Raw genomic sequence first — 22,190 nt, forward strand, 5'->3', positions numbered from 1 at the left:
GGTTAATGCACTCCACTAACTCGAGGGGAGGGGGAGGAGGGTCAATATATCATCAAATTGGTTATGATCACAGCTGGTCAGAAGCAGAAGTGGGGGGAGGACTGGTAATTTCACGCACAATGCACGTAGTAAAGCTAATTGGTAAGTTGCCTCCCACTGATTCGAATTTACGCGTGCCGTCCCTACTTGAGTTGCACAAGTTGTCAGAGCTAAAAGGAGGCTGTGTCGGCTTCTTCTTTCATGACTTGATTCCAAAAATGATTTACCCTCTGATAAGGACAATGAATATGGTTATTGACATAAATACAGATAAGCCAATCAGCGAGGCTGCCAATTCTCGTCGCTGGGTCGACTTTCCGCCGGAAGTCGCTCGCTCGCAGCCGCGGGGAATGCTAATTCACTTTCCGTGTGAGCAGTTCTCTTGCGCTATATAGGAGCTTTCAAAGAGTTAATGCCATTTCTCAGCGCGTAACCTGCGGTGATAAAAAATGGATAAGTTCATTTAGAGTTGAGTGGTATCCTTTAGACTAGTTATAGTAGATGCTCGTCAGGAGATAATTGAATATGACTATCGTACAGCTCGTGAGATGCAGGTTTTTCTTATGATGGTGGAGCGGTAAGTTGCGGCAAGGATATACCAGTACCAAACCCCTTCCTTTGAGCATTTTCTTTTTTACTGTTTCTTGCCTGCAGTGGCAGAAGACTGCGGATTAGTCACAAAATTGACATTGACTTTTGACATATGCCGCAACATGTTCATTAACAACGATGTCACCCACAATATTCTATGGTCCATATATTACATCAGTTACTGTATTTAGATCTGAAAACCTTCACACAACTCACCGCATATAATTTCTTTACACACTAATGTTAGAAACCACAACAGATATCAATACGTCATTTATACATTAAACTTGCATGGTGCCTCTGGTAAAAAATGTGTTCATTAAACACTCGCATGAAAGAAACTGAGAATCACAAACCGATTGTCATTAACTGGAATCCTCATCGTCTTGAGATTTACCGAATTTCCTCGATTAAAATTTTATCTTTTGCACTATACAGTATACATATTTTTTTTATACCAACCTTTCGGATATTTATCTCATACCAGTTTCCTAGCGAAAAGAAAATGAATGAGAATAATTTCTCAACGTTTAATAGTATGTTTAAAACTTAGATTTAAAGTGGACTTCCATGTTCAAGTTGACCTTCATGAATTCATAGCTGGAGTAATATCAGTACTTTCACAACATACGGCCATAGGAGGAGAAAGTTCGGTAATTCTGAAATTTTGTACGTTTTTCATGGCGTTTTAGTATATCGTTCGAAGAGATATGATTATGGAACTTATCTATTTAAGGTGATCATGTCATCACTTAACTTGTCTGAGGTGATCATGTCATCACTTAACTTGTCTTATGTGATGATGTCATCAGTTAATTTATCTAAGGTGATGATGTCATCACTTAACTTGTCTAAGGCGATCATGTCATCGCTTAACTTGTCCTAGGTGACGATGTCATCACTTAATTTTTCTAAGGTGATGATGTCATCACTTAACTTGTCTTATGTGATGATGCCATCACTTAATTTATGTCAGGTGATGATGTCATCACTTAACTTGTCTTATGTGATGATGTCACTTAGCTCATCGAAGGTGATGATGTCATCACTTAACTTGTCTAAGATGACGATGCTTGTACTTGTCTATCGGTCAATGTGAAATTTGTTGAGACTGTCAAACATTTTTTTTTCTTACTGGGCAAGGAGAATGTGGAAAGAACCCCATTTATTGTTTTCATTTGAACATCTGCCTAAAAGGATTTTACGTCCACTATAGCTAATGGCATTCGTGAGCGCACTTAAGATTCCTTCATGTACCACGGTAATACAGTTGCCATTACTGGATTGGATTAACTTCTTTCCAGAGAAAACTTTTGCTATTTGACTATTTTAATTTCACACTCTAATTGGCTATGCAAAGATTCTATGCATTTTGGCGCTCTTGTCAATGTTATACTGGAAGCATCGCGCTCCGACCCACAGTTGTTACGGAAATGCACCAGAATATTAGGCAAACAATCCATTAATCTTGATTGCGTTTAAATTCATTTCCTCGAGGCCCTGGTGTATACAGTAGAAAGAAACTCATTTGTACGTCAAACATCATCTCGTACGTACAAAATGGTCAAGAGATCATTATTGGTAGAAGAGAGGGGGAGGGGAGAGAGGGAGAGATATGTATGAGTGCGCGTCTATGTGTGTGTGTGTGCGTGTGTGTGTGTGTGCGTGTGTGTGCGTACATACATGTGCTGGTGAAAGTGGGTGTGCGTGTGTGTTGTGTGCACGTTCTCCCGCATGCGGTAAATTCTTTCATCCACCCACGTCATTATAAAACGTCGCTGATTCGCTCATTTGATGTTAAGGCTCTTAAAAAAAAAGTGGGTGGCGGTGACAAGCAACAGAATTTAGAAGGAGCGCGCGCGAGTGCATGAGCGTTCCCATGGAAGGGGATGAAAAAAAATATACACTCGGTTTTCATATGACTGGAAGTGCGCAGCCGTAGCGACGGGAACAACTAATTCGTTGATTATCAAGTGTCGAATGGTCCTTGGTCTCTTTTCTTTTTTTTTTTCGCCTCATTTCGGGAGCAAATTCGATGTTATAATCTCATGCCGGCTCCATCGGTTTCCAGTGATAGCATTTTGTTCTCCACACGGGATTGCAATTTTGTGATAATACAATAAAAAAATCGTGTTCGGCTCTTGAGCCTGCGTTTCAACCGTACCGAGAGGGGCTGTCTTGTCGAGTTCTACACTTCATCTGCCAAGTGAACGAGGGGAGGAGAAACAGAGAGACAAACCAGGACATAAGAGGGGGAGACTTTTGAGGAGGAAGCGGTCGGAAAAAGAAAGCAGGGCAGAGAAGAGAGCAGAAGGATTTCGGACCATGGCCAGGCTATATCCAACAGTGTGTGCTTCTGTCCTTTGTCTGGCGCTGATTTTCGTTCACACAGGTGAGTTTATACGTTCTGTAGATGCCAAATATAATATGGGTAATTCAAGCTCAATTTGAAGAGAGCAGTGAATGTGTTCCTGCTCCGAAAACATTTCAAACAGGCTCAGTGCATTTCTCCTCGCTGTTTTCGGGGGGAGGGGGGGGGGGCATATTAATGCTATATATATATATATATATATGTGCCAATTTCGACGGAAAGACTTTGATAACAACTCTTTCAAGTGCTGATATTTGGTTACACGTCCACAATGACACCGCTTACTAGTAGTAGGGCCCATAACTGTCATTAATCTTAAAAGCACCAATACTATTTAGTAATAGTTACACTTGCGTCATACTGTCTTGTATGATATGCACATCATGCAGTGGTCACATCCATATAGTTAGACACGCTATTCAGTTGATGAATCATAAGGAGAGAACAGAGTCAAACTTCAGATGGTATTATTCATTTGACCAAACCAAGCTTGTGCTTAGCTTGAACGTGTTATGCTTACTTCAGCGCTGTCTCATGGAGTCACAGCAATTTCGTTTACTGTTAAAACATCCAATAGGATGCTGCTCCCAAGAAAGTTTCACTGGTAGCAATCATTTCATCTATTGCCACCCCTTACAAGTTAAAATTGCAATAATTTCGTTTCGTTCGGAACAAATTTCTTTGTGCTGCAAATGAGTCGTCTGTTTTTGATTAAGGCTTTTGATTTTATTGAGGTTTCTTTTTTAAAAATTCAAATTTCTCATGTTATTCTCACAGACGTGTGTACTTTGTCAGCAAAATCATGTTAACATTCGATAGACCCGTATAAAGCACTTCCCCACATAACATACATCTTGCTTTGGTATTGTTGGCAAGTACTCGGCCAGAGTATTGAAACCAAGCTGACAAAGTGTCATGTTGATATCACGCACGTGAACTATTCAGCAAACATCTTCATTCCAACAACTAGTACTCACGCGTATTTCTCTTCTCAGCGAAACATACGAAAAAATAAAGAGCGTATAGATTCAAAGTGCTGTCCACGGTTAAAACAAACCATAGAACAATTGAAGGGATATTTCTCCAACTCCTGTGCGAGGGTTCCTCTCCTATGAAGAAATCGTCGAAACGATGCTGTCAAGAACATTCGCGTATATATATATATATATATATATGTATATATATATATATATATATATATGCATTTATGATTGACTTGATAATAAAAGAGTCTGGGTGTGAATCCACCCCCCCCCAAAAAAAAAATAGATAAATAAAAGAACCGAATTCTGGATCATCCAGTTAATATTGTCTGTTTAAGCCATAAGACCAGGTTTCTGCCTCAGTGATTAAAGGGATCGTATAGTTTTGGTTGAGACCTAATTTCAGGTTTCTAACATTTTTTGGTGAGATAATGAGAAACCTCTTATGAAATATGAAAGAGCATGTAATTCTATGAGGAATTCAACGTTTATTTGATAAAGATTGGTTTGAAATGGCTGAGATATCCAAAAGAGAGCGATTCTAATAAAGTGTGGGACCCACACTTTATTACTATCGCTTTGTTTTACTTTGTTTTTGGATGTTTCAGTCATTCCAAACCCAATTTTCATCAAATAAACTTTGAATTCCTCTTAAAATGGTATGTTCTGTACTATATCATAAGTGTTTTCTTGGTATCTCGCAAAAAGTTAAAAGCCCATTTCTCATCTCCACCAATACTGTATCATCCCTTTAAAATATGTTTGAACGTAAAAATCTAATTGCTGTTTTGAGAAGCGATGAAGAAAAAAAAAATGCGTCTATTATGCATCATGCTCCGCTGTTGTATATTGCCGATTTTTTTTTCTTTTGGCCAATTTCAAGAGGACCGACGACGAGCTGAACATGAATACCTATGTATCACACAACTGTCGGGCAGCAGGTGATTTTGACCTCACTTATTATGGGAACGGTACTACAGGACTCGACACAGTCATTGGGGGTTTCCGTACATCGCACGCCCAAGCTCTTATCTCCTACATTGATTGTATTTATGGCGGCTCTCTCTAAAACTTTGGCACCTCTATGAACTAGGCTTCTTCTTTTTTTCTTTCTTTCTTTGGTCAGTGCTTGTTTTCCTGCGGCGAACTAAGCGCAAGCCTGATATAATAAAGTTTCGAGGGTTACGTGCTTCCTTCCCACACGACCAAAGGCTGCCTTCTCGTATTGCTCCATTCATTTCTACGAATACATCTAATATCCTGTCCATTTGCTTGAAGAACGTGACCGCGCTCTGGTCAGCGGAAAAGGCACAAAACTCTCAAATCCTCTACGACGGATGTCTTTCAAAAAGGAAATGTAGATTGGTAATCACTCAGGAAATAAGTTATGACAATGTCATTTCTACAATATACACCAGTCAGTATATGATTGGTAAAATGCACAAAATTAGCATATTATTGTGTACAGTGGGAAGAACAATGAGTCGTCACTTTTTGCTTCCAATATTATATGCCACAGATTCTGTGGCTCAATGAAAATGACGACATCAAAACCTCATCATTGCCAATTACCACGTCACTGGCAGGTTGTGATCACGGGGCGTCAAGATGTGTCACATCACGTGTATTTGCGCTCGTACTTAAAAAGTGGAGGGTATTTATGGTGCGGTGCTAGGAGCAGGTATTAAGGCACGAGTGTATGTGTACGTGTGTGCGTGTGTGTGTGTGTGTGTGCGTGTGTATGTGTACTCATAACCGTACACGAGGCGCATGTTAATAATCGCTGCTAAATCGATTGATACAGCAAATATGATATTCCGGCATGATACCGGATCTTGCGGGGTATAGGGTGAGGAAGGGGAAAATGCCTGACATACTATTCCGCAGGAGCTCGCTCGCCATAGTGTCAGAACCAGTTTCACTGTAGCCGCAAAAGAAACGACAGTAGGGATTGAAAGTGGCATTTTTGGACGAAATATGAATATTTACCATAGTATGAAGTGGAGAGTGACCTAGGGGTAATTTGAATACCACGTGAATATTTTTCATGATCTTGACCCACCTTTGCAGAAACAAAGTCCTTTCTACGGATGAATGGCTGGCTAAGATAAACCTTTAAGAAAAACAAAGCAATAAACAAATCCATCTTATGCAAAAACTCCAAAATCTATGAACAGATGAGACAAAGATAACAATGTCAAGTATGACCAACAATGCATTGTGCGTCCTTCAGATATCTACTGTAAGCATTCTTCCTTTACTTTCCCGATATTGTTCCTTTCATATCAAAATTTATAAGATATATTCCAAAATATTCTCTGTGATTTCTTTCCCACAAAAGAGGAAAATGCACATAGACAACATTGTATGTACGGTGCAGACACAAAGGTACTAGTTATATTTATATTCCTATCGGTGAAACCCAGCGTCGGTCCAAACTATCAATTTTGACTTCCTTGAGTGCCTACAGAAGGGACCGGAAAAAAAAGAGAGAAAAAAGAAAACAAATATAAGAAAATATACATCTCAACTGCTCGACGAGAAGATGGCGAGCTCGAAGCCATCTCCGGCCCATTCCGGCAGCATGACGGAGAGACCTGGCCGTCAGAAGCGACGCGGAGAACCCACCCCCGGCGATGCACACAACGCCCTTTTCATTTATGAGGGACAACCCTTGTCCAGCGGCTCCCGATCAGTTTCAATCAGACCTTGGGCAACGGGCTAGCTACCGACAATATTGCCTCTCGGTCTCATTATTCCATCACTGCAGGAGGGTAATGGTGAGGGGGGGGGGGGACGTCGGCGAGTGGGGATCATGAAAGACAGAAGAGAGAGAGAGAGAGAAAGAGAGAAAGAGAATGGAGAAAGAGGAGGACAGAGAAATAGAGAAAGACATTATGGGCCCAAACTCATCCTGATATTCTGTTCATGTCGGCGGGAATAATTATCGTCATCGTCATTCGCATTTCTATTGTTTCCCCTGAGTCCTTTTAAACGTTGTCTGATTTTCTCCTCCCTATAACCCGCGGTATAATCACAGTCATCGTGTTGTCATAGTGGAGAGAAGAAGGTGAACGATCATCTCGTTGCACTGTTGATCAAAAATAATTGTCAGTGAATCTTAGAGAAGGCTGTTAGAAATCTTTATTTTTATTAGACCGAAACTTTTGTCACGCGTTTGTACATCATGCTCTTTAAATATTTTAATAACAGACGTCTATTTTATCCTTGCTACGAGCGAAAATTCAGTCAAGAAACATACAATACGAGGGGAAAACCCCGAAATTACAATAAGAATAGCATGATATGTATTGTCTCTTGAATATGTGACATCATCATTTATTATTCATTACATTCATTACCTCCGCCAAGGAGCGTAAGGTGTGATTGTTCGCTTGCTTGCTTGCTTTTTTGTATGTTTTTTTTTTATAATCCACATCCGTTCATAACTCAAAGAGGATTTGGATGAAAATTTCAGGAAAAGTTGATAATGACACAAGAAAGAGATGGAAAATTGATGGTAGTGATCTGAATCCCCGTCTGACTGAATTTCGGGGGATTCATTTTTTTTTTTTTGGGTGGAAATCGCAATATCGGTAGAAATGAGCTGGTAAGCTGAAGTCTGCTTACTTCGAGTGCTTCCTTAGTTCATTATACATATATATGTATAGAGAAAGAAATAGAGAGATAAAAATAAGTGTTTATATAGTTCTCCAAACATAAGTTCCCCCACACACACCCACACACACGTATATATGCACATAAATGTATGTGTATATATAAATATGTATATGTATATACCTATATATATATATATATATATGATATGTATGTATATACACATATATATGTATATATATTATATATATATATATATATATATATATATATATGTGGAAAAGAGAGAGATGGGAATGAGCAAAGGAAAAGACAGCTAGGAAGAAAATCAAATTTCTCCTTGAAGTGCAAATGAGGCGCATCTTTATGATAAGAACCACAGTAATCGCAAATGCACTACTCTCAGACCCAGCGTGACGCCGCAACCCCAGCAAGCAGCCGCCTACTTCTGGTGTAATCGATTCTCTTAGCCCGGCGTGCTCAAGTCACTGAATGGGCCCAAACCTGTTAGGCAAGGACGAATGGCCCGTGACACTCCACCCCACCCCCCCCCCCCCCCCGTACTGTCAGTGGCGCAAAGTGCCAAATGTTCGTGAAGATGGACACTTTTCAAGGAAGGGGACCGGGGAGTACTTCAGTGAAGTAGGGTATCGAGTTACGCCATGAGCAGCCCTCGAAGCCAAGATAGGAGAAGCCCAGTATATCAGCTAACGTCTGCAGGTATTTTTCACGTAGAATGCTCAGGGAGGACAGATTACTCTGGTCGTCTTTTCATATCGGGCCTTAGGAAGTATAATGAACCGCTTTAAGAAATAAAAATCGGAAAGAAATGTAAAAATGTAAGTAATAATTTGTTGCCTTTTCTCTGGTTGATATCATTATACACTAGTTGTTTTTTTATTTTGTACATCATTTGAAAATGTGTGTGTGTGTGTGTGCGTGTGTTTTACAATTTGCATGGAAAGCTTGCGCTTTTACACAAAATTAACATTTTTCCTTTGTTTTAAGAAAATGACGTACGTGCCAGTGACTGCAGCTTATTTTGTGTTTAAGCTGTACGTAGTATCCATGAAAAAAAAAAAGATGTAACTTCCAATTTTATCGACAAATGTAATCAGTGACGTCGCATTGGCATTATAATGAAATAACAAGGAAAAAACCGTCAAAATGTTGACATTTTTCTTTTTTGTGTGTCTAAGCCATTTCTTTCATCATGATAAAACGCCAGTAGGCGTGAAGGCTACAATGATTAAACGAAGATCAACTTCTTCGTCTGTGAGGATTTGTGTTTCAGTTAATCGTCTGTGAGGATTTGTGTTTCAGTTAATCGCCTCTGCAGACAGTTTTTTTAATCTTCAAGTCAGAATGTACTTTCTAATAAGCCAAACGTACTTGTCCATCATTTCTTCCCAGAGGTCACTTTATTCTGCCATTTTTCTAGGTTGTCATTCTACATAGAAGAAATGAAACAGGTAATTTGCTGATAAATATTTCATCACGATGTGTTGTACGTTGTACATGTTGTGCAGTAACATATACATCTGACGGTGTTGTGTTTGTGTGCGAGAGTATGTGAGAGTACTCTGTGTGAGTACAAAATTTGAATGCGTCCGTATGCATATGTGTGTGTATGTGTGTGTGCGTGTGTGTGTGTGTGTGTGTGTGTGTGTGTGTGTGTGTTCATGTTTCGGGTTAACGATAAAATTTGATGCTCTACCGGTCATGGGGTAAATATCGTGAGAGTAAATTTGCCGATCTCTAATGAACGGAAACATGCAGAGCAATGTGCCATTCTCTGAATAACTGCGGGCGAGGGTTTTTGTTCTTGTTGTTGTTGTTGTTGTTTTTTTTTTTTTTTGGTTTTATTCCTCGCACTGGTAAGGACGTCAAATTCGCGCTTTTTTCATATCTACCTGAGATAACGAGCGTGTGGCGTCATCACCAATCCAGTTTACGAACCATTCTGGGACTTCTCATTGACTGTGCACTCTTCTCCAACTTTGACCCGTTCATGGCGTATAGCTGCTGTCCTGTTATATTCATATACCTATTTAACCGTGGCTTTACAGATCTCGAAGAAAGGATTTACGCAATTAGGCATTACGAGATATATATATATATATATATATATATATATATACTGCATATAGTATATACATATATATATATATATATAATGATAATACATGTACTATATGCAATACCTAGGTCGATTGGCTCAAATGTCTTCAAACTAATTGTCAATGAATAGAGATCGCCATATCTTCCTAATATTTTGCCTTTCTGTTTGGACTGAGAAAACATTGCTACTCTTGATGAGCAGGCTTCCTGATAAACTTTACAACTCGGTCAAGTTTGACTTCATTATACTGAATGCCGAAAAAGTTTGACAAGTTAAGCCAAGTGCATGGGGTACACAGAGGGTGAAGGGAATAATTCGACTCAGACGACTATTAAGGAGGTACCATTTAGAATGAGAAAAGGAGATAGAGAGATAAAGGGGGAGGGAAGAAAAAAAAAGTGGTCGTTGCTCTGTGAGTTAAAAACAAAACAACAGAACGGTTTTCCCATAAAACGCTTCCACCAAGAAGACACCTCTTTAATACCGATGGGACGGAATTGTGATACATAATAATGTGCGCGTTTTCTCCGTGTGATGTTTACACATGATCATGTGATAACATCGGTTCACTCCTGAGATTTCAGCCAGAGATACAGAGTGCAGTCAATGTGAGTCTGGCTCTCGAGCGAGGCGTTAACTTCCGCCGCCTTCCTTCGCCTGGGAGCGCGTGGAATTGATTTTGGTATGCACTGCCCTATCCGTAAACGCATCAATTTGATTTATGGGCATTTTTGGGTTGCGCGTCTCTACCCCCTTTTTTTTTCCTGGAGGAGGAGGAGGAGGAGGAGGAAGAGGAGGAGGAGGTGGAGGAGGAGGGAGTAGCGATATTGCCATGGGTCCCATAATCTGACTTAGACGAAATAATCGAGCTCTAGGAGACGTTATTGAGTTATTTGGCCTTACGAGCTCCTTTTCTTTTTCCGAGTTTGGATGATTTGAGTCCATTGATATGCTCTGTCACGAATTAGGCTATTGAATTACATGTGTGTGGTTGATATATGTGCTTAGTGCTGGTCTGATGGTTCACTCAAGACTCTGAGTGAAGTGCCTGAGTTATCAAGATTCATATGGGTCAATGAATCTCCTTTGATTAATGGTTTGTTTACCCATTGAAGATTTTATTCTCCAGAGTTTCATCTGCTGCGGCGATGATATCGCCGATTTTTTTATCTAAAAGCATTCGTATATAAATGATACGTAAAGGATCACGCAGGTACAAGTGGAATCAAAATGAACTGGCCTGCTTGGCCGACATTGTTACAAGTTGTCACTTGATGTTTCTGTACAAAATTTACAAATGATATAGACATGCCAAGTGACAGGACGATACTGTTCATGCTCAAGATATTAGATGCTGCGCGGAGTATTAAAACAAGGGCTTGCTTGGAATCCAACTCTATAATTTGATATTCTACGGAGCCTACTGTCATACCAAATTAAGTTGTTAAAGAAATAAGTCAAACTTAATCACTCTGTGAATGAGCTTGGACGGTCAAACATTGACAATGAATTGACATTCCCCGAAAGTGAAATCTTCTCAAATTGAAAGGTGTCATCGCAAGATATTCGACGAATCTGTCGAATCTGTAGCGAAAGAACGACAAGGAATATTGGAATTTAATCGAGAAGCATTCTGGAAAAAAGAACTTAACATTTTCTTTTTATTCGCTCGCGGAAATAAGAGCTGCTAGTAGTAGAACGACAAGGTAAGGCAGTGACGGGACTTAAATACTTCATAGACAACCTCCTTCACGTACTCTTTTGAGCTGTACGGAGTATACTCGGCAAGGTAAGTTATCAAATGACGCACTTCGTTGCATACATCGTTAAGCATGGGTGCTCACACGCGGAACACTTCCGCTTCCACTCTAGATTTTTATGTCCCCTCCAGTATTCACAAGGAGAAGGATGTTGATTACAGTGCCTGCTCATTCAAAGTACATCGCTCAAGATAGCATGCACCACAGGACCATAGTACCCCGCCGCCAACTCTGTAGGGTAATGCTGATCACATTGTCTTTGGATTCTCATCATTTTTTTTTTGATAGCTTGTGGTCCAGTGAAAGAGCACCTGAGATGCCACGGTCGCCAAAAAAAAAAAAAGAAAGAAAAAGAAAAGAGAATCACAATAGAATAGATAAATATTCCACGACAATCATAAGCTAACCATTACTGAGTAGCACAACCTGCAAAAATGGCTCCTTAACTCAGTATGTATATGCATATGAACTTGTTCACTATACCAAACTTCAAAACACAATTATATACTCACACTTTTTTTGTGTGATTCTATATCACAGTAGTGACCCTTGGCATCATGTGTGTGTGTGTGTGTGTGTGTGTGTGTGTGTGTGTGTGTGTGTACCTGATAGGTGAGTACAGCCATGTTTCAACTTGCTGAAATTGAGATGTTTTATATTTATCAAAAATATTTCCATGACATGATTTATTATAATATATGTGTATATTTTTCTGGAGGTCTCCTAACACTATCCAATCATTTTGTTTCGTTATACTTCTTATGAATGTTGTTGTAGTGATAATGCTTTTGTGTTGTCTAATTGATTGTAATGCTGAATGTTTTCTGTTATATGTAGATTTGTTTTTATGGAAGTGTTAAATAAACCTGAAACCTGAAACCTAAACCTGAAACGATTAATTATTTGGAGCTGACCAAACGATCTCGGTATGGTCATCTAGCGTTCTGGTTTCATGAAAACTTGTGCACTGGGAAATTTATCTTCCCAGCCAAGGGACTACTATAATGGTTGTTACCATTTGTTAATGAGATGTCAAGATCTTCAATCCTTTAAGTGAATAATATAGCTGGTGTAATATTCATACATAACGAATGATGATCCCATAAACATGACCATATCAGTGTCTGAAATACAATCATTAAACCTGACAACCTCTGGACTTTTAGATTTGTCTCTTCCTCACACTCTTCCTCGGCTTGCAATAGAATTTCATCTGAAATTCGTCCAGGTTTAATTATCTTCTCGGATCCATCGTGAACACCCTTGAAATGTCAACATGACCCGCCCCATTCGACAAGTGGGGAGTCATTTATTCGCTCACGGGAGGGACATTTTTTTTGTGCAGGTGTGCGGTCATCATTCCTATCAAGCAGGAACGGGTAAATTTCCCGTCGCAAGTGGATGAGAAGAGAAGGCACTCAGTTCCAAAATGAATCCCACACCTCACCGAACTATTCATCGCGAATGTAGATTCTCTCCCCATTTAGTCTCACCCCCCCCCTCCTTCTCTCTCACTATTTTTACTCTTCCCTCTTTCTCGCAAGTGGTGTCAGTCTGCGGTGACTGGGTTTCGCCCCCTTGACAGACGCCTTGCTCTCCCCGGATAACTTGTTGGGGGTCAACACTTCGACTTCCTCATTGCAATGCGAGGACTCTTGACAATGACAAGTAATCTCGAGTATTGAGGGGGGTTCCAGATTAACCATCGCAGTCGGATGAGGTGCTATTTGCTCCGTGATGTACCCGAGAGCTATTTGCGGAGTACTTCCTCACCTCCCTTCTTTTCACAGAAAATGTCTCAGGCACCCCCAAGAATTTAAGCGAATTTTCACTGGGATTGCTTATGATTATGCACCTTTTTTGATGTGGAACCCACTGAAAACTTTTGACGCAGTATCAATAGCACAATATGGCTAGCGGCTTTTAACCTTTGTGTCTGACTGAGTGAGTTTAAGCAATACTGAAGGAAAAAAAAAGACACCTCCATAAAAAAAACCCCAAACACCAGGATGAAAGGGATATGCAGTCAGAAGGAGTAAAATAAAGGTAATCATAGTGTTTCCGATGCATGCTTTCAGACGTGAATAAGGTCGGTGGTGTGGTAGGTGTGTTAAGGGTTTTGGCGAAATTCTTAATTGCATAGAAGTGACGGAAATTGGAATGCATGTCAGTTAATCGCTTTGACATTCATCAATTAATTCACCTGGCATTGTCGTTTGATAAGGGATGTAACGATGGGAACAAGGCCTAATTGGGCATACGATGCGATAATGATTGCACGTAATCAAAAAGGACACCCACATTCAAGGCACCATCTCCCGAGCTTGGCTGGTGGTAATATCTTGGGATGCGGGCACTCGGCGTTACCTGACGAAAGACAGTCGAAATTAATCAAATATTATCCCAAGATCGGACTAATATATCGGATATTGACACACGCTTGCGTCACCGTTGGAGCGACTCGGTGGCACTTTTCTCTCTCAATTAGCACCTTTGTTGGGTCGGGGATACCAGCTCGGGTGGACGCCGAAGTAACGCACGGATGAAAGCATCGTTGATCCGCTTAGCACAATCACTTTTTGCAAGGCTGGAACACTGATCGCCCCAAATGGTCACATGCCCAGTGTAAACATCGATAATTTAGTGGCTTTTAATTCTATTTTTATCTCTCGAATTATTCCTGGCATGAGCTTAGTCAATAAGAATTGCACAAGCCTCACTCAGTAAAAGCCCAGACTTGTTTATAGATGGTGCAATATCAAAATACAATGTAGGCCAAAACTTCATAAGTATAGTTTAGTTAGTGTATGATGTCTGTGCTATGTTTTGCAAATTTCAAGGAAAATCTCATTCTCACTCTTTGTTGTGACATAACTGTAAGCAGAGATGACTTTATGCTGCTCTAGCAGTTCACGTCTTGTATGTTTATACAGGACGCAAACATTAAGAATGTGGTATAGCATCAATCACGGATATACGTCTTATGAAAAGAAACTTATAATATCATAGTAACAATGAATGGCAGCTCTAGTAGCGCCCTATATCTATGAAGCTCAATGCGCTTTACAAAATTAATCTGAAATGGAAAGGACACACAACTGGCAAATAATTCAACTTTCCTGAACATTTTCAATGACAAATCTACAAGATATTAGTACACAATGAGATGTTATGAGAGGGAGGAGTGGGGGGATGACGTTCCAAAAGAAGAGCTATAGAAAAGGAGAAAAATCTGAAAGATACAGACAGAAGGACGGTAGGTATTAAACTCGATATTCGTCAAGTAACAAAGGATCCTTAAAGTCATCATCCACGCACCTGATTGATTGAGATACACAAACATCTTATTACAACAAACTGCCCTTCGAAGTACCTTCACCCACATGCAATGGGAATAATAAGAACTAATCCATTGGGCTTACACGAGGGCATGCGTGCGCTCACGCAATTGTACACACACACTCATCCGGTAACAAATCACACACTCCAACATACAAACATGCGTAAAAACACACCCACACAAACAGGCACATGAATATCCGCCTCTCAACTCACACAACCTATTAGTATTAAACCCACCCCACCTGACAACACAAGTCCACCAACACGCGTGTTGTAAATAAAAGTAACCATCTTCTCCAAATCCAAAGAAATAGATGGAAAGGTTAGCTTGAACTGATTTAGAACGCCTACTTCGCTTCCATCGTACTTTCAGCACAATAGCCAAAAGAGCAGGCTAGAGACGATGTATGCGTGCACGTAGATACGATACCAGACCGGCGACCTCTGGCGACGAGACGTCTGCCGAGTTCTGTGCATAATTGACGAAGGCAGTGATAACGGAAAAGCAGAAAATATCAGAAAGATAAATAATAGAGTCGGCAGTATGAATAAAAAGATCTTTAGCCTTTAATTGGCTGGCATGATAAGCATAACAATCTATGAAGTTCCTCAGCTCCTTGGCCACCGTCTCAACTTTTTTTTTCTTTCGGTAGACAAACAGCTGTTCAAGACCTGCCCATCTATTCAGGAGAGAGAATATTCGTCACTGTCTCTGGGTCTGGCCGGGGCGTGACAAATACACCACTTCTGTTTTTTTCCCGCGCCTTCAGCTTGAGACGTGATAATCAGCAGCACAAATTTTCCAACGCTCTGGATGTCCTGTTCTAGTAGTATGTAATATTCATAGGAGGCGATATCAATTTGTCTATCTGATAGATAGGATTCAATTATTTTCACTGCGTTCAGGGAGGTCTGCAGAACTGCAGCTGACGTTCGATGTATATATCTGTCAAGAGAGGTGGAAACTCAAATAAGTCACGATTAGTAATCCCCACAATAACAACGCAATGACGTGTTCTGTTTGGCATGTTTAGTCTCCATTCGCTCTGCATCTATCATCATTATTATCACCGCCAGCCGGAAAAAACGTGCAAAATTTGCTAATATTCTGTTTAGTGTCAGACCTTGGGTATGGAAAGTGGCACTCTTCCAACCTTTTCCAGCTAGGATGGGGCCAATTATTCGCCAGGATAATGAGCATAGCTCTCTATTCAGATCAAATAGGCAACAGGATTTCAAAAGGTTTGAACCGTTCCCCCATCTTTGTTTTAAGTCTGTGCGGTATTCCTTGCTGTAATTATGTACAACTTATTTTCGCTCTTGTCATTTCATGCCATATTGCCCCCTACCCAACAAGCAAAATACCTAACAAACAAAATAACTCTGTGTTGGCGACCTATATGGGACAAAGTAGATATTCAGCTTCAAAATGTTAAGTGTAGATCTGGTTGTTCATTTTCTTCTTGCTTCAATTTGTCGCATCTTCCTATCGGCCCATCCCGATGTTTGCATTGGAGAAGAATGACATACGACGACCTGGAACCCGGGCCTCAGTGGAGAGGGTATGATTTTTTATAAGAGAATAAAAATAATTTTCAATTCAGTCTGCTCATGCCCATCTTGATCTGATCACTTACAGTATCAGTGGCCGGACAGGACGGTTGGTCCTACCTTAGCCCTCCTCACAGCCTCTTGGATACTGACCAATCACATACTTGACATTTAGTGGCGGATCATCTGACTTCGCCTCATCGAGAGGCAGGACAACTCCTGACAGGAAGCACCCTGCGACACTGATATTCGTTCAAACGTAATACCGCTAGACAGTCACACACACACACTATATATATATATATATATATATATATATATATATATATATATATATACACGTATATATATATATATATATATATATATATATGTCCATACATATTGGCGCAAGTGAATCAGGTGAGATACTTGTCTGTTCTGTATGTAGGCCCTACGTCATAATTGTAAGGTGCGAAAATAACAAGAACCAAAAAAAAAAAAAAAAATCGGCATTAGGTTAGATGTTAGAAATACCATCATGCTTTCTTGAACGAACTGCGACGGATGGAGAATTAGATAATGTTCGAAATAAGGTTCCCATGCCGAAAGATTCCAAAACACACATATTTCCGATACCGAAATGTTCGTTAATCCGAGAACGAAATAGGGCTCGTTACTCGGGACATTTGTGGCGTTACTCCCGAATGTGCGTTAGTCCGAAAATTAAATCAGGTTCGTTACCCCGGAGGTTCGTTACTCCGAAGATTCGATAATCCGAAAATAATAATGATAAGGTTGTTTATTACGAAGGTTCGTTAATACGAAAATGAAATAAGATTCGTTATATTGGAAACAAAAAGGGGCGCACTAACAAACCTTCGTAATTGCAAACTTTATTTTTTTTTGGGGGGGGGGGGGGGATTAACGAAGTCTCGGAATAATGAACCCTGGGGATATCGAAGCTTCTGAAAAAAAAAACTGTAACTGGAGAAAATCCTCAGCACGATCCGAAGCGTTAATCTCTTGGGGCCTTAATGGTCCTATCATCTCTTCTTAAATGTGATTTGGTGACTGTTCAAAAGCTGCCTATTAAAAAAGTGGCTTTTTATGGTACACAGTTATCACCAAAGATTAGACTCAACCAGAAATGTACTGATTGACTCACTTTTGATACAGAGTGTTGGTTTCCTAAAGTTTGGTAATCCCATTCCTTTCTCGTGATCACTTGCCTCTAAGAAAGCAATTTGTGGCAAACCACGATTTGGTTTTCTACAAACAAAGTATATAGATTAAGCTCTCTTCAAAGTTCTAGGTATCTCTCACATAGAAGACAAGCGATGGCCTCAACTCAACTTTAAAAATAGTGACAACTATTCCTTGCTTATGTTTCTAGATTAATGAATAACCAAACTATCTACCTACTGCATTTTAAAGGTACAATATTAACTTTGTCCTGTAGGATGCCCAGACAGGGCTATTTTGTTTGTTTGGTAGCTGGTTTCTTGAACATGCGTATACAGCTACACATTTTCAACACCAGTTCTTACTGGCCTTTTTATCATCCGACCAAGTTGTTGTTGGACATTGCTGACGTTTTTTTTTTTTTTCGAAGAGTTCATGCGATGCATACGCATGACCACGGCACAGATATTGGTGTTATACCGCAAGTTATATCTCTCGACATCATTCTCGGAGAGTTCGGAGGTCCTTAACCTCATGATCTGCAGCAGAAAGAAAAGAAAGAGGGAGGCAAAAGAGGACACCTGTTGCTCTCTTTGTGCCTCTGGAGTCAATGACCGAAGATTGATGGGTGTTTCGCTTTGTTCTCTCCGACCACCAATATACAAGTAATGAACGTGACAGCGGCAACATTGGCGATTGAAGAACAGGACAGCTATGAGCTAGTAGAAAAGGGAGACAGAGCGAGGGTAATTGAGCTAGGGAGATAGAAAGCGGGAATAAGATTTCGTCTGGTATCGGAACGATAAAGGTGCACAGACTGAGGGGTGAGACGGAGAGAGGGGTGATGGTGGTGGTGGTGGTGGTGGTGGTGGTGGGGGGGTTAATGCAGGATAAAGAGCAATAATGCTGCAGACGTGATTAGTCGACTGTAGAGAGAGTGGTCACAGGCAGAAAGGACAAATTAATATCATCGATAGTCGCATCCAGGTATAAAAGATGAATTTGAATGTGTGTTTCCCGATACCCCAAAACACAAACTCGATAAGATTATAAGACTTGATTTCAATGATGAAACTTCTCAAATACTTTTCGTCGGTGCTGATGAGCGCCATAGATGTCAAGAGCTGTTTGCGAATGTGAGTTGGCAACCAGCTACAATCTTTCTCTTATGTTCTTTGTTTAGATTTTCAGTGGGTGGTCGGTGGACACTGAGATTGACTCGATGTTTAGAAAGAGGAACATGGTCGTATTCAAAATTAGAGGTGGGAAAAAGGGGGCGTGTCTCGCCGGTGGACACTCCCCCAGTGGGAGTACGCAGGGATGATAAAGACTGCAGCTTCCTCAAGTGAGTGAGGATCGCAAGAGCTGAAGAGCTTTGGAAAGGCGGGCGAGCGTGGGCGTCCGTTGAATTGAGCGCGCCGGCTGTGGGAGGTTGTTTGAGAAGAAAATATATAGCGTAAATGATATTGGGTCTCATTCCCTGCTTTCCCAGAACTCTGATTCTTTCTTCCTGCTTTAATTACAAGCTTGACTGCTCTCTGCCCTGACTCTTTTCTTACTTTCGATAAAATGTATTGACGGAGTCTCATCGAACCATTTCTTCAGCTTGAAAATGATGAAAAGACCCAATACCAATTCCAAAGTACCACGCCTCCTCTTCTAGCTTTCAGTATTTTTCCCCTTCTGTCATTATTTCTCTATGGACAATCGTGCATGGGCCTACTCATAAATCTATACGTAAAACGGTGGTGGTTTAACCGCGTCTCTCCCCCTTAAGGCAAAAGAATTAACTTGGCAACCAGATCACCCTGGATAAGCCCTTCTCGATCTCAAGTGGCTCAAAGAGGAGCTGGCCGTTTTTATGGCAGCCTCGAAATAGCGATGCGATAGGTTACATCAAAGCAAACTTCAAGTGAGCAGAGATACCCTCTCCGTATCATTCTCGATGCAAATACTTTTAATAAACACATCACACACAAACACACTACACACACACACACACACACACACACACACATGAAATCTGTGGATCATTATCGTAAGGGAGCTGTTTTTTCCCTCATATTTCAGTACATTATTTCAAAAAAGGTAATAAAGATGAAATGATACCTTAGACGATATGTATAAATGCATATTTTGTTCTTCGTATACTGTGAGGCATCGCATAGCGACGATGCTTTGATGTCGCCTACAACACTTATATGGTAATTCATGTACTTATTTGATTGATTAATGAATCAATTTATAAATCTATTGATTGATTTATCTGTCTGTGTATAATTAGAAATTATTTTCAGTAGCTTAATTTACATGACAGCGAAAGCATTCCTGCCTCTCAATTTATTCATACTTTATTACCATACTCTAATATCGTTTTGTTATTATTATTATTATTATTATTATCATTATTATTCTATTTTATCTTTTTTTTACTTTCAATTTTCACCTTAGGGCGCTTCTGGCAAGCAGAAGTACTCGTTGACGACATAAAAATTGCAGGTTTATTTTTGAAATCAAAAAGTCAACTACACTGACCTTTGTCTGATGACATCCAACTAAAATAAGGGGTGATCTGGTAGAGAGAATGATAATAATATCAGATGACGACCACCTGTACTGTCACGGAAATGCCATCAAATCAAACTCCATCTGCACCGAATATACCGCGCTGCACCGACAATTCAAAAGGGCAATCTATTCCCAATGTCACACTCTAAAAAAGAGACTTGCCTTTGTCTTTAAGAATAAAAGATACACACACACACACACACACACACACACACACACACACACATAAGAACCCAAACGTTTGACTAATAACATGTTGAACATCTATAACATTCACTTAGTCTGTTGTAAGTTTATCTTGGACTATCTTCCTCGTCAAGCTCTGCTTATAAAGATGGTCCCCTGCATTTCCAATTTTATATGATACTGTATGTATCTGTTATATATATATATATATATATATATATATATATATACATATATATTCTTTGCACCCAATTTGAACTGTTTCTTATCGTAGAATTTACATTAAATTTGACGTTGTTGCATTTTCCTACACGTTTTCTTTATACAATCTTACCCCACAATCAGTATTAATGCGTTTATATTAATCCGAATTAATGGGACAATGCATATGATTTATAACATCAGATTTTGTTTCTTCTCATCTCCATGGTTATACATTGTAATAAAAACGGAATGCAGAAATAAACTGAACTGAAGTGAACTGAACATCATTTGTAATGCCGGGGATGAAAATCATATGCGGAATAGCTCATTTAATTTTATTCAATTTCATTTAATTTCATTTAATTTCATTTTACTTCATTTAGGCCCTATAGATTTCTGCAACTTTTTCATGGACATAATTTTACAAAGAAAATACATTCACAAAATAGTATGAAACTAAGGGCTTATTTTGAATTCGTAATACAAATTAGTGTGATATAACACAGGCTTATCAAAATGACCAAATGAAAACCTTTTTTTCCCCCCTCTTACTGAATGTTTGGTGGGATTCAGGGATTATCACTAACAAGAAACAGAAAACCCGTGGAAACAATTTGTCATTTGTATTTACTTTCTGAATACAAGAGGTGCATGGACACGTGGGGATGGGGACAGGACGCGGGAGGGGGAAAGGCCCTTTAAACGTATTAATAAATCTTTACAGTTGATTAAGAAATTAAATGAGATTGGTTGATTTAGAAATGAAGAACGGTTAGTTAATCAGAAATTGTGTTTCATTAAATGAGATTTTATTTAGTTTAGTATTTCATTTATTTTCTTTATTTCTTTTCCATGTCCAACAAACTTTTGTATGATTATCAACATATGATTATAATGAATACAAAATATTTTCAGTATTTACACGTTTAAGTCCATTATTATGTAAGTAGTAAGATATAAACTAAGTCATATGGAATTGATCACCGAGTAAAAAGTGTGCTGTTCAATGTGTGTTGATGCTCATTCATATATTTCATTTTTATTATTACGACACTGTATGTTAACTGAGAACACACCTTATTCTATTTTCGGAGTAAGGAACATTATTTATTTTTTTCAAATTAAGCAAAACTGTTTGTTTTTCAGATGAACATATCCTTCAAATTCGACTTAACGTACCCCTTTACATAATATTCTTTAAACTAATCTTTTCCTAAAACCCTCGGATGAGTAAACCCTTTTGTATATTCAGGGCAACGAGCTCAGGTTCATTTTCTGATTAACAAGCCTTCGGAAAACGAACCTTAAAAACAACGTACAACGAATTTTTGGAATAACGAGATGTAACCGTAGATTTACGCATTAATCCTACACCATGGTACTCACAGCATATGAACGTGGTGCTTGGGATAGGATAAGTAAAAATAGAACGACGCTGCAGGACCGTGTCATCCTAAAAACATAATGTGATGTCAAGTGGGAATAAGAGCGTTTTTGAAATACCCTGGAAATGTGAATTACTTGCCACAAAATATTCCCAATTGCATTCATAATATTATGGCAATGCTTTGCTTTTATGGTATAGCTTTGCTTCGAGTTACGAGATGACGATCCCTAACATCAGTTCTCACACAGTAGCGCAGAAGAAAAGTAAAAACAAGAGCTAGAAAACTCAATGTGTGAAAATAGTC

The 22,190-nt window shown here is 39.5% G+C and overlaps 1 protein-coding gene across 1 annotated transcript in view; it reads left to right on the forward strand.

The window, feature by feature from the left end:
* Nucleotides 1–2,580: 2,580 nt before the first annotated feature.
* Nucleotides 2,581–22,190, forward strand: part of LOC139743817 (uncharacterized) — a 94,344-nt gene continuing 74,734 nt past the window's right edge. The window contains exon 1 of the mRNA XM_071654274.1: nt 2,581–3,022. Within this exon, the coding sequence (XP_071510375.1) occupies nt 2,956–3,022 (67 nt within the window). The 5' untranslated portion in view covers nt 2,581–2,955. The remainder of the gene's footprint in view (nt 3,023–22,190) is intronic.

The sequence above is a fragment of the Diadema antillarum genome, unplaced genomic scaffold, assembly GCF_040938485.1.
Source record: "Diadema antillarum isolate AM-2024a unplaced genomic scaffold, OU_Dant_1.0 seq00001108_RagTag, whole genome shotgun sequence".
Classification (NCBI taxonomy): Eukaryota; Metazoa; Echinodermata; class Echinoidea; order Diadematoida; family Diadematidae; genus Diadema; species Diadema antillarum.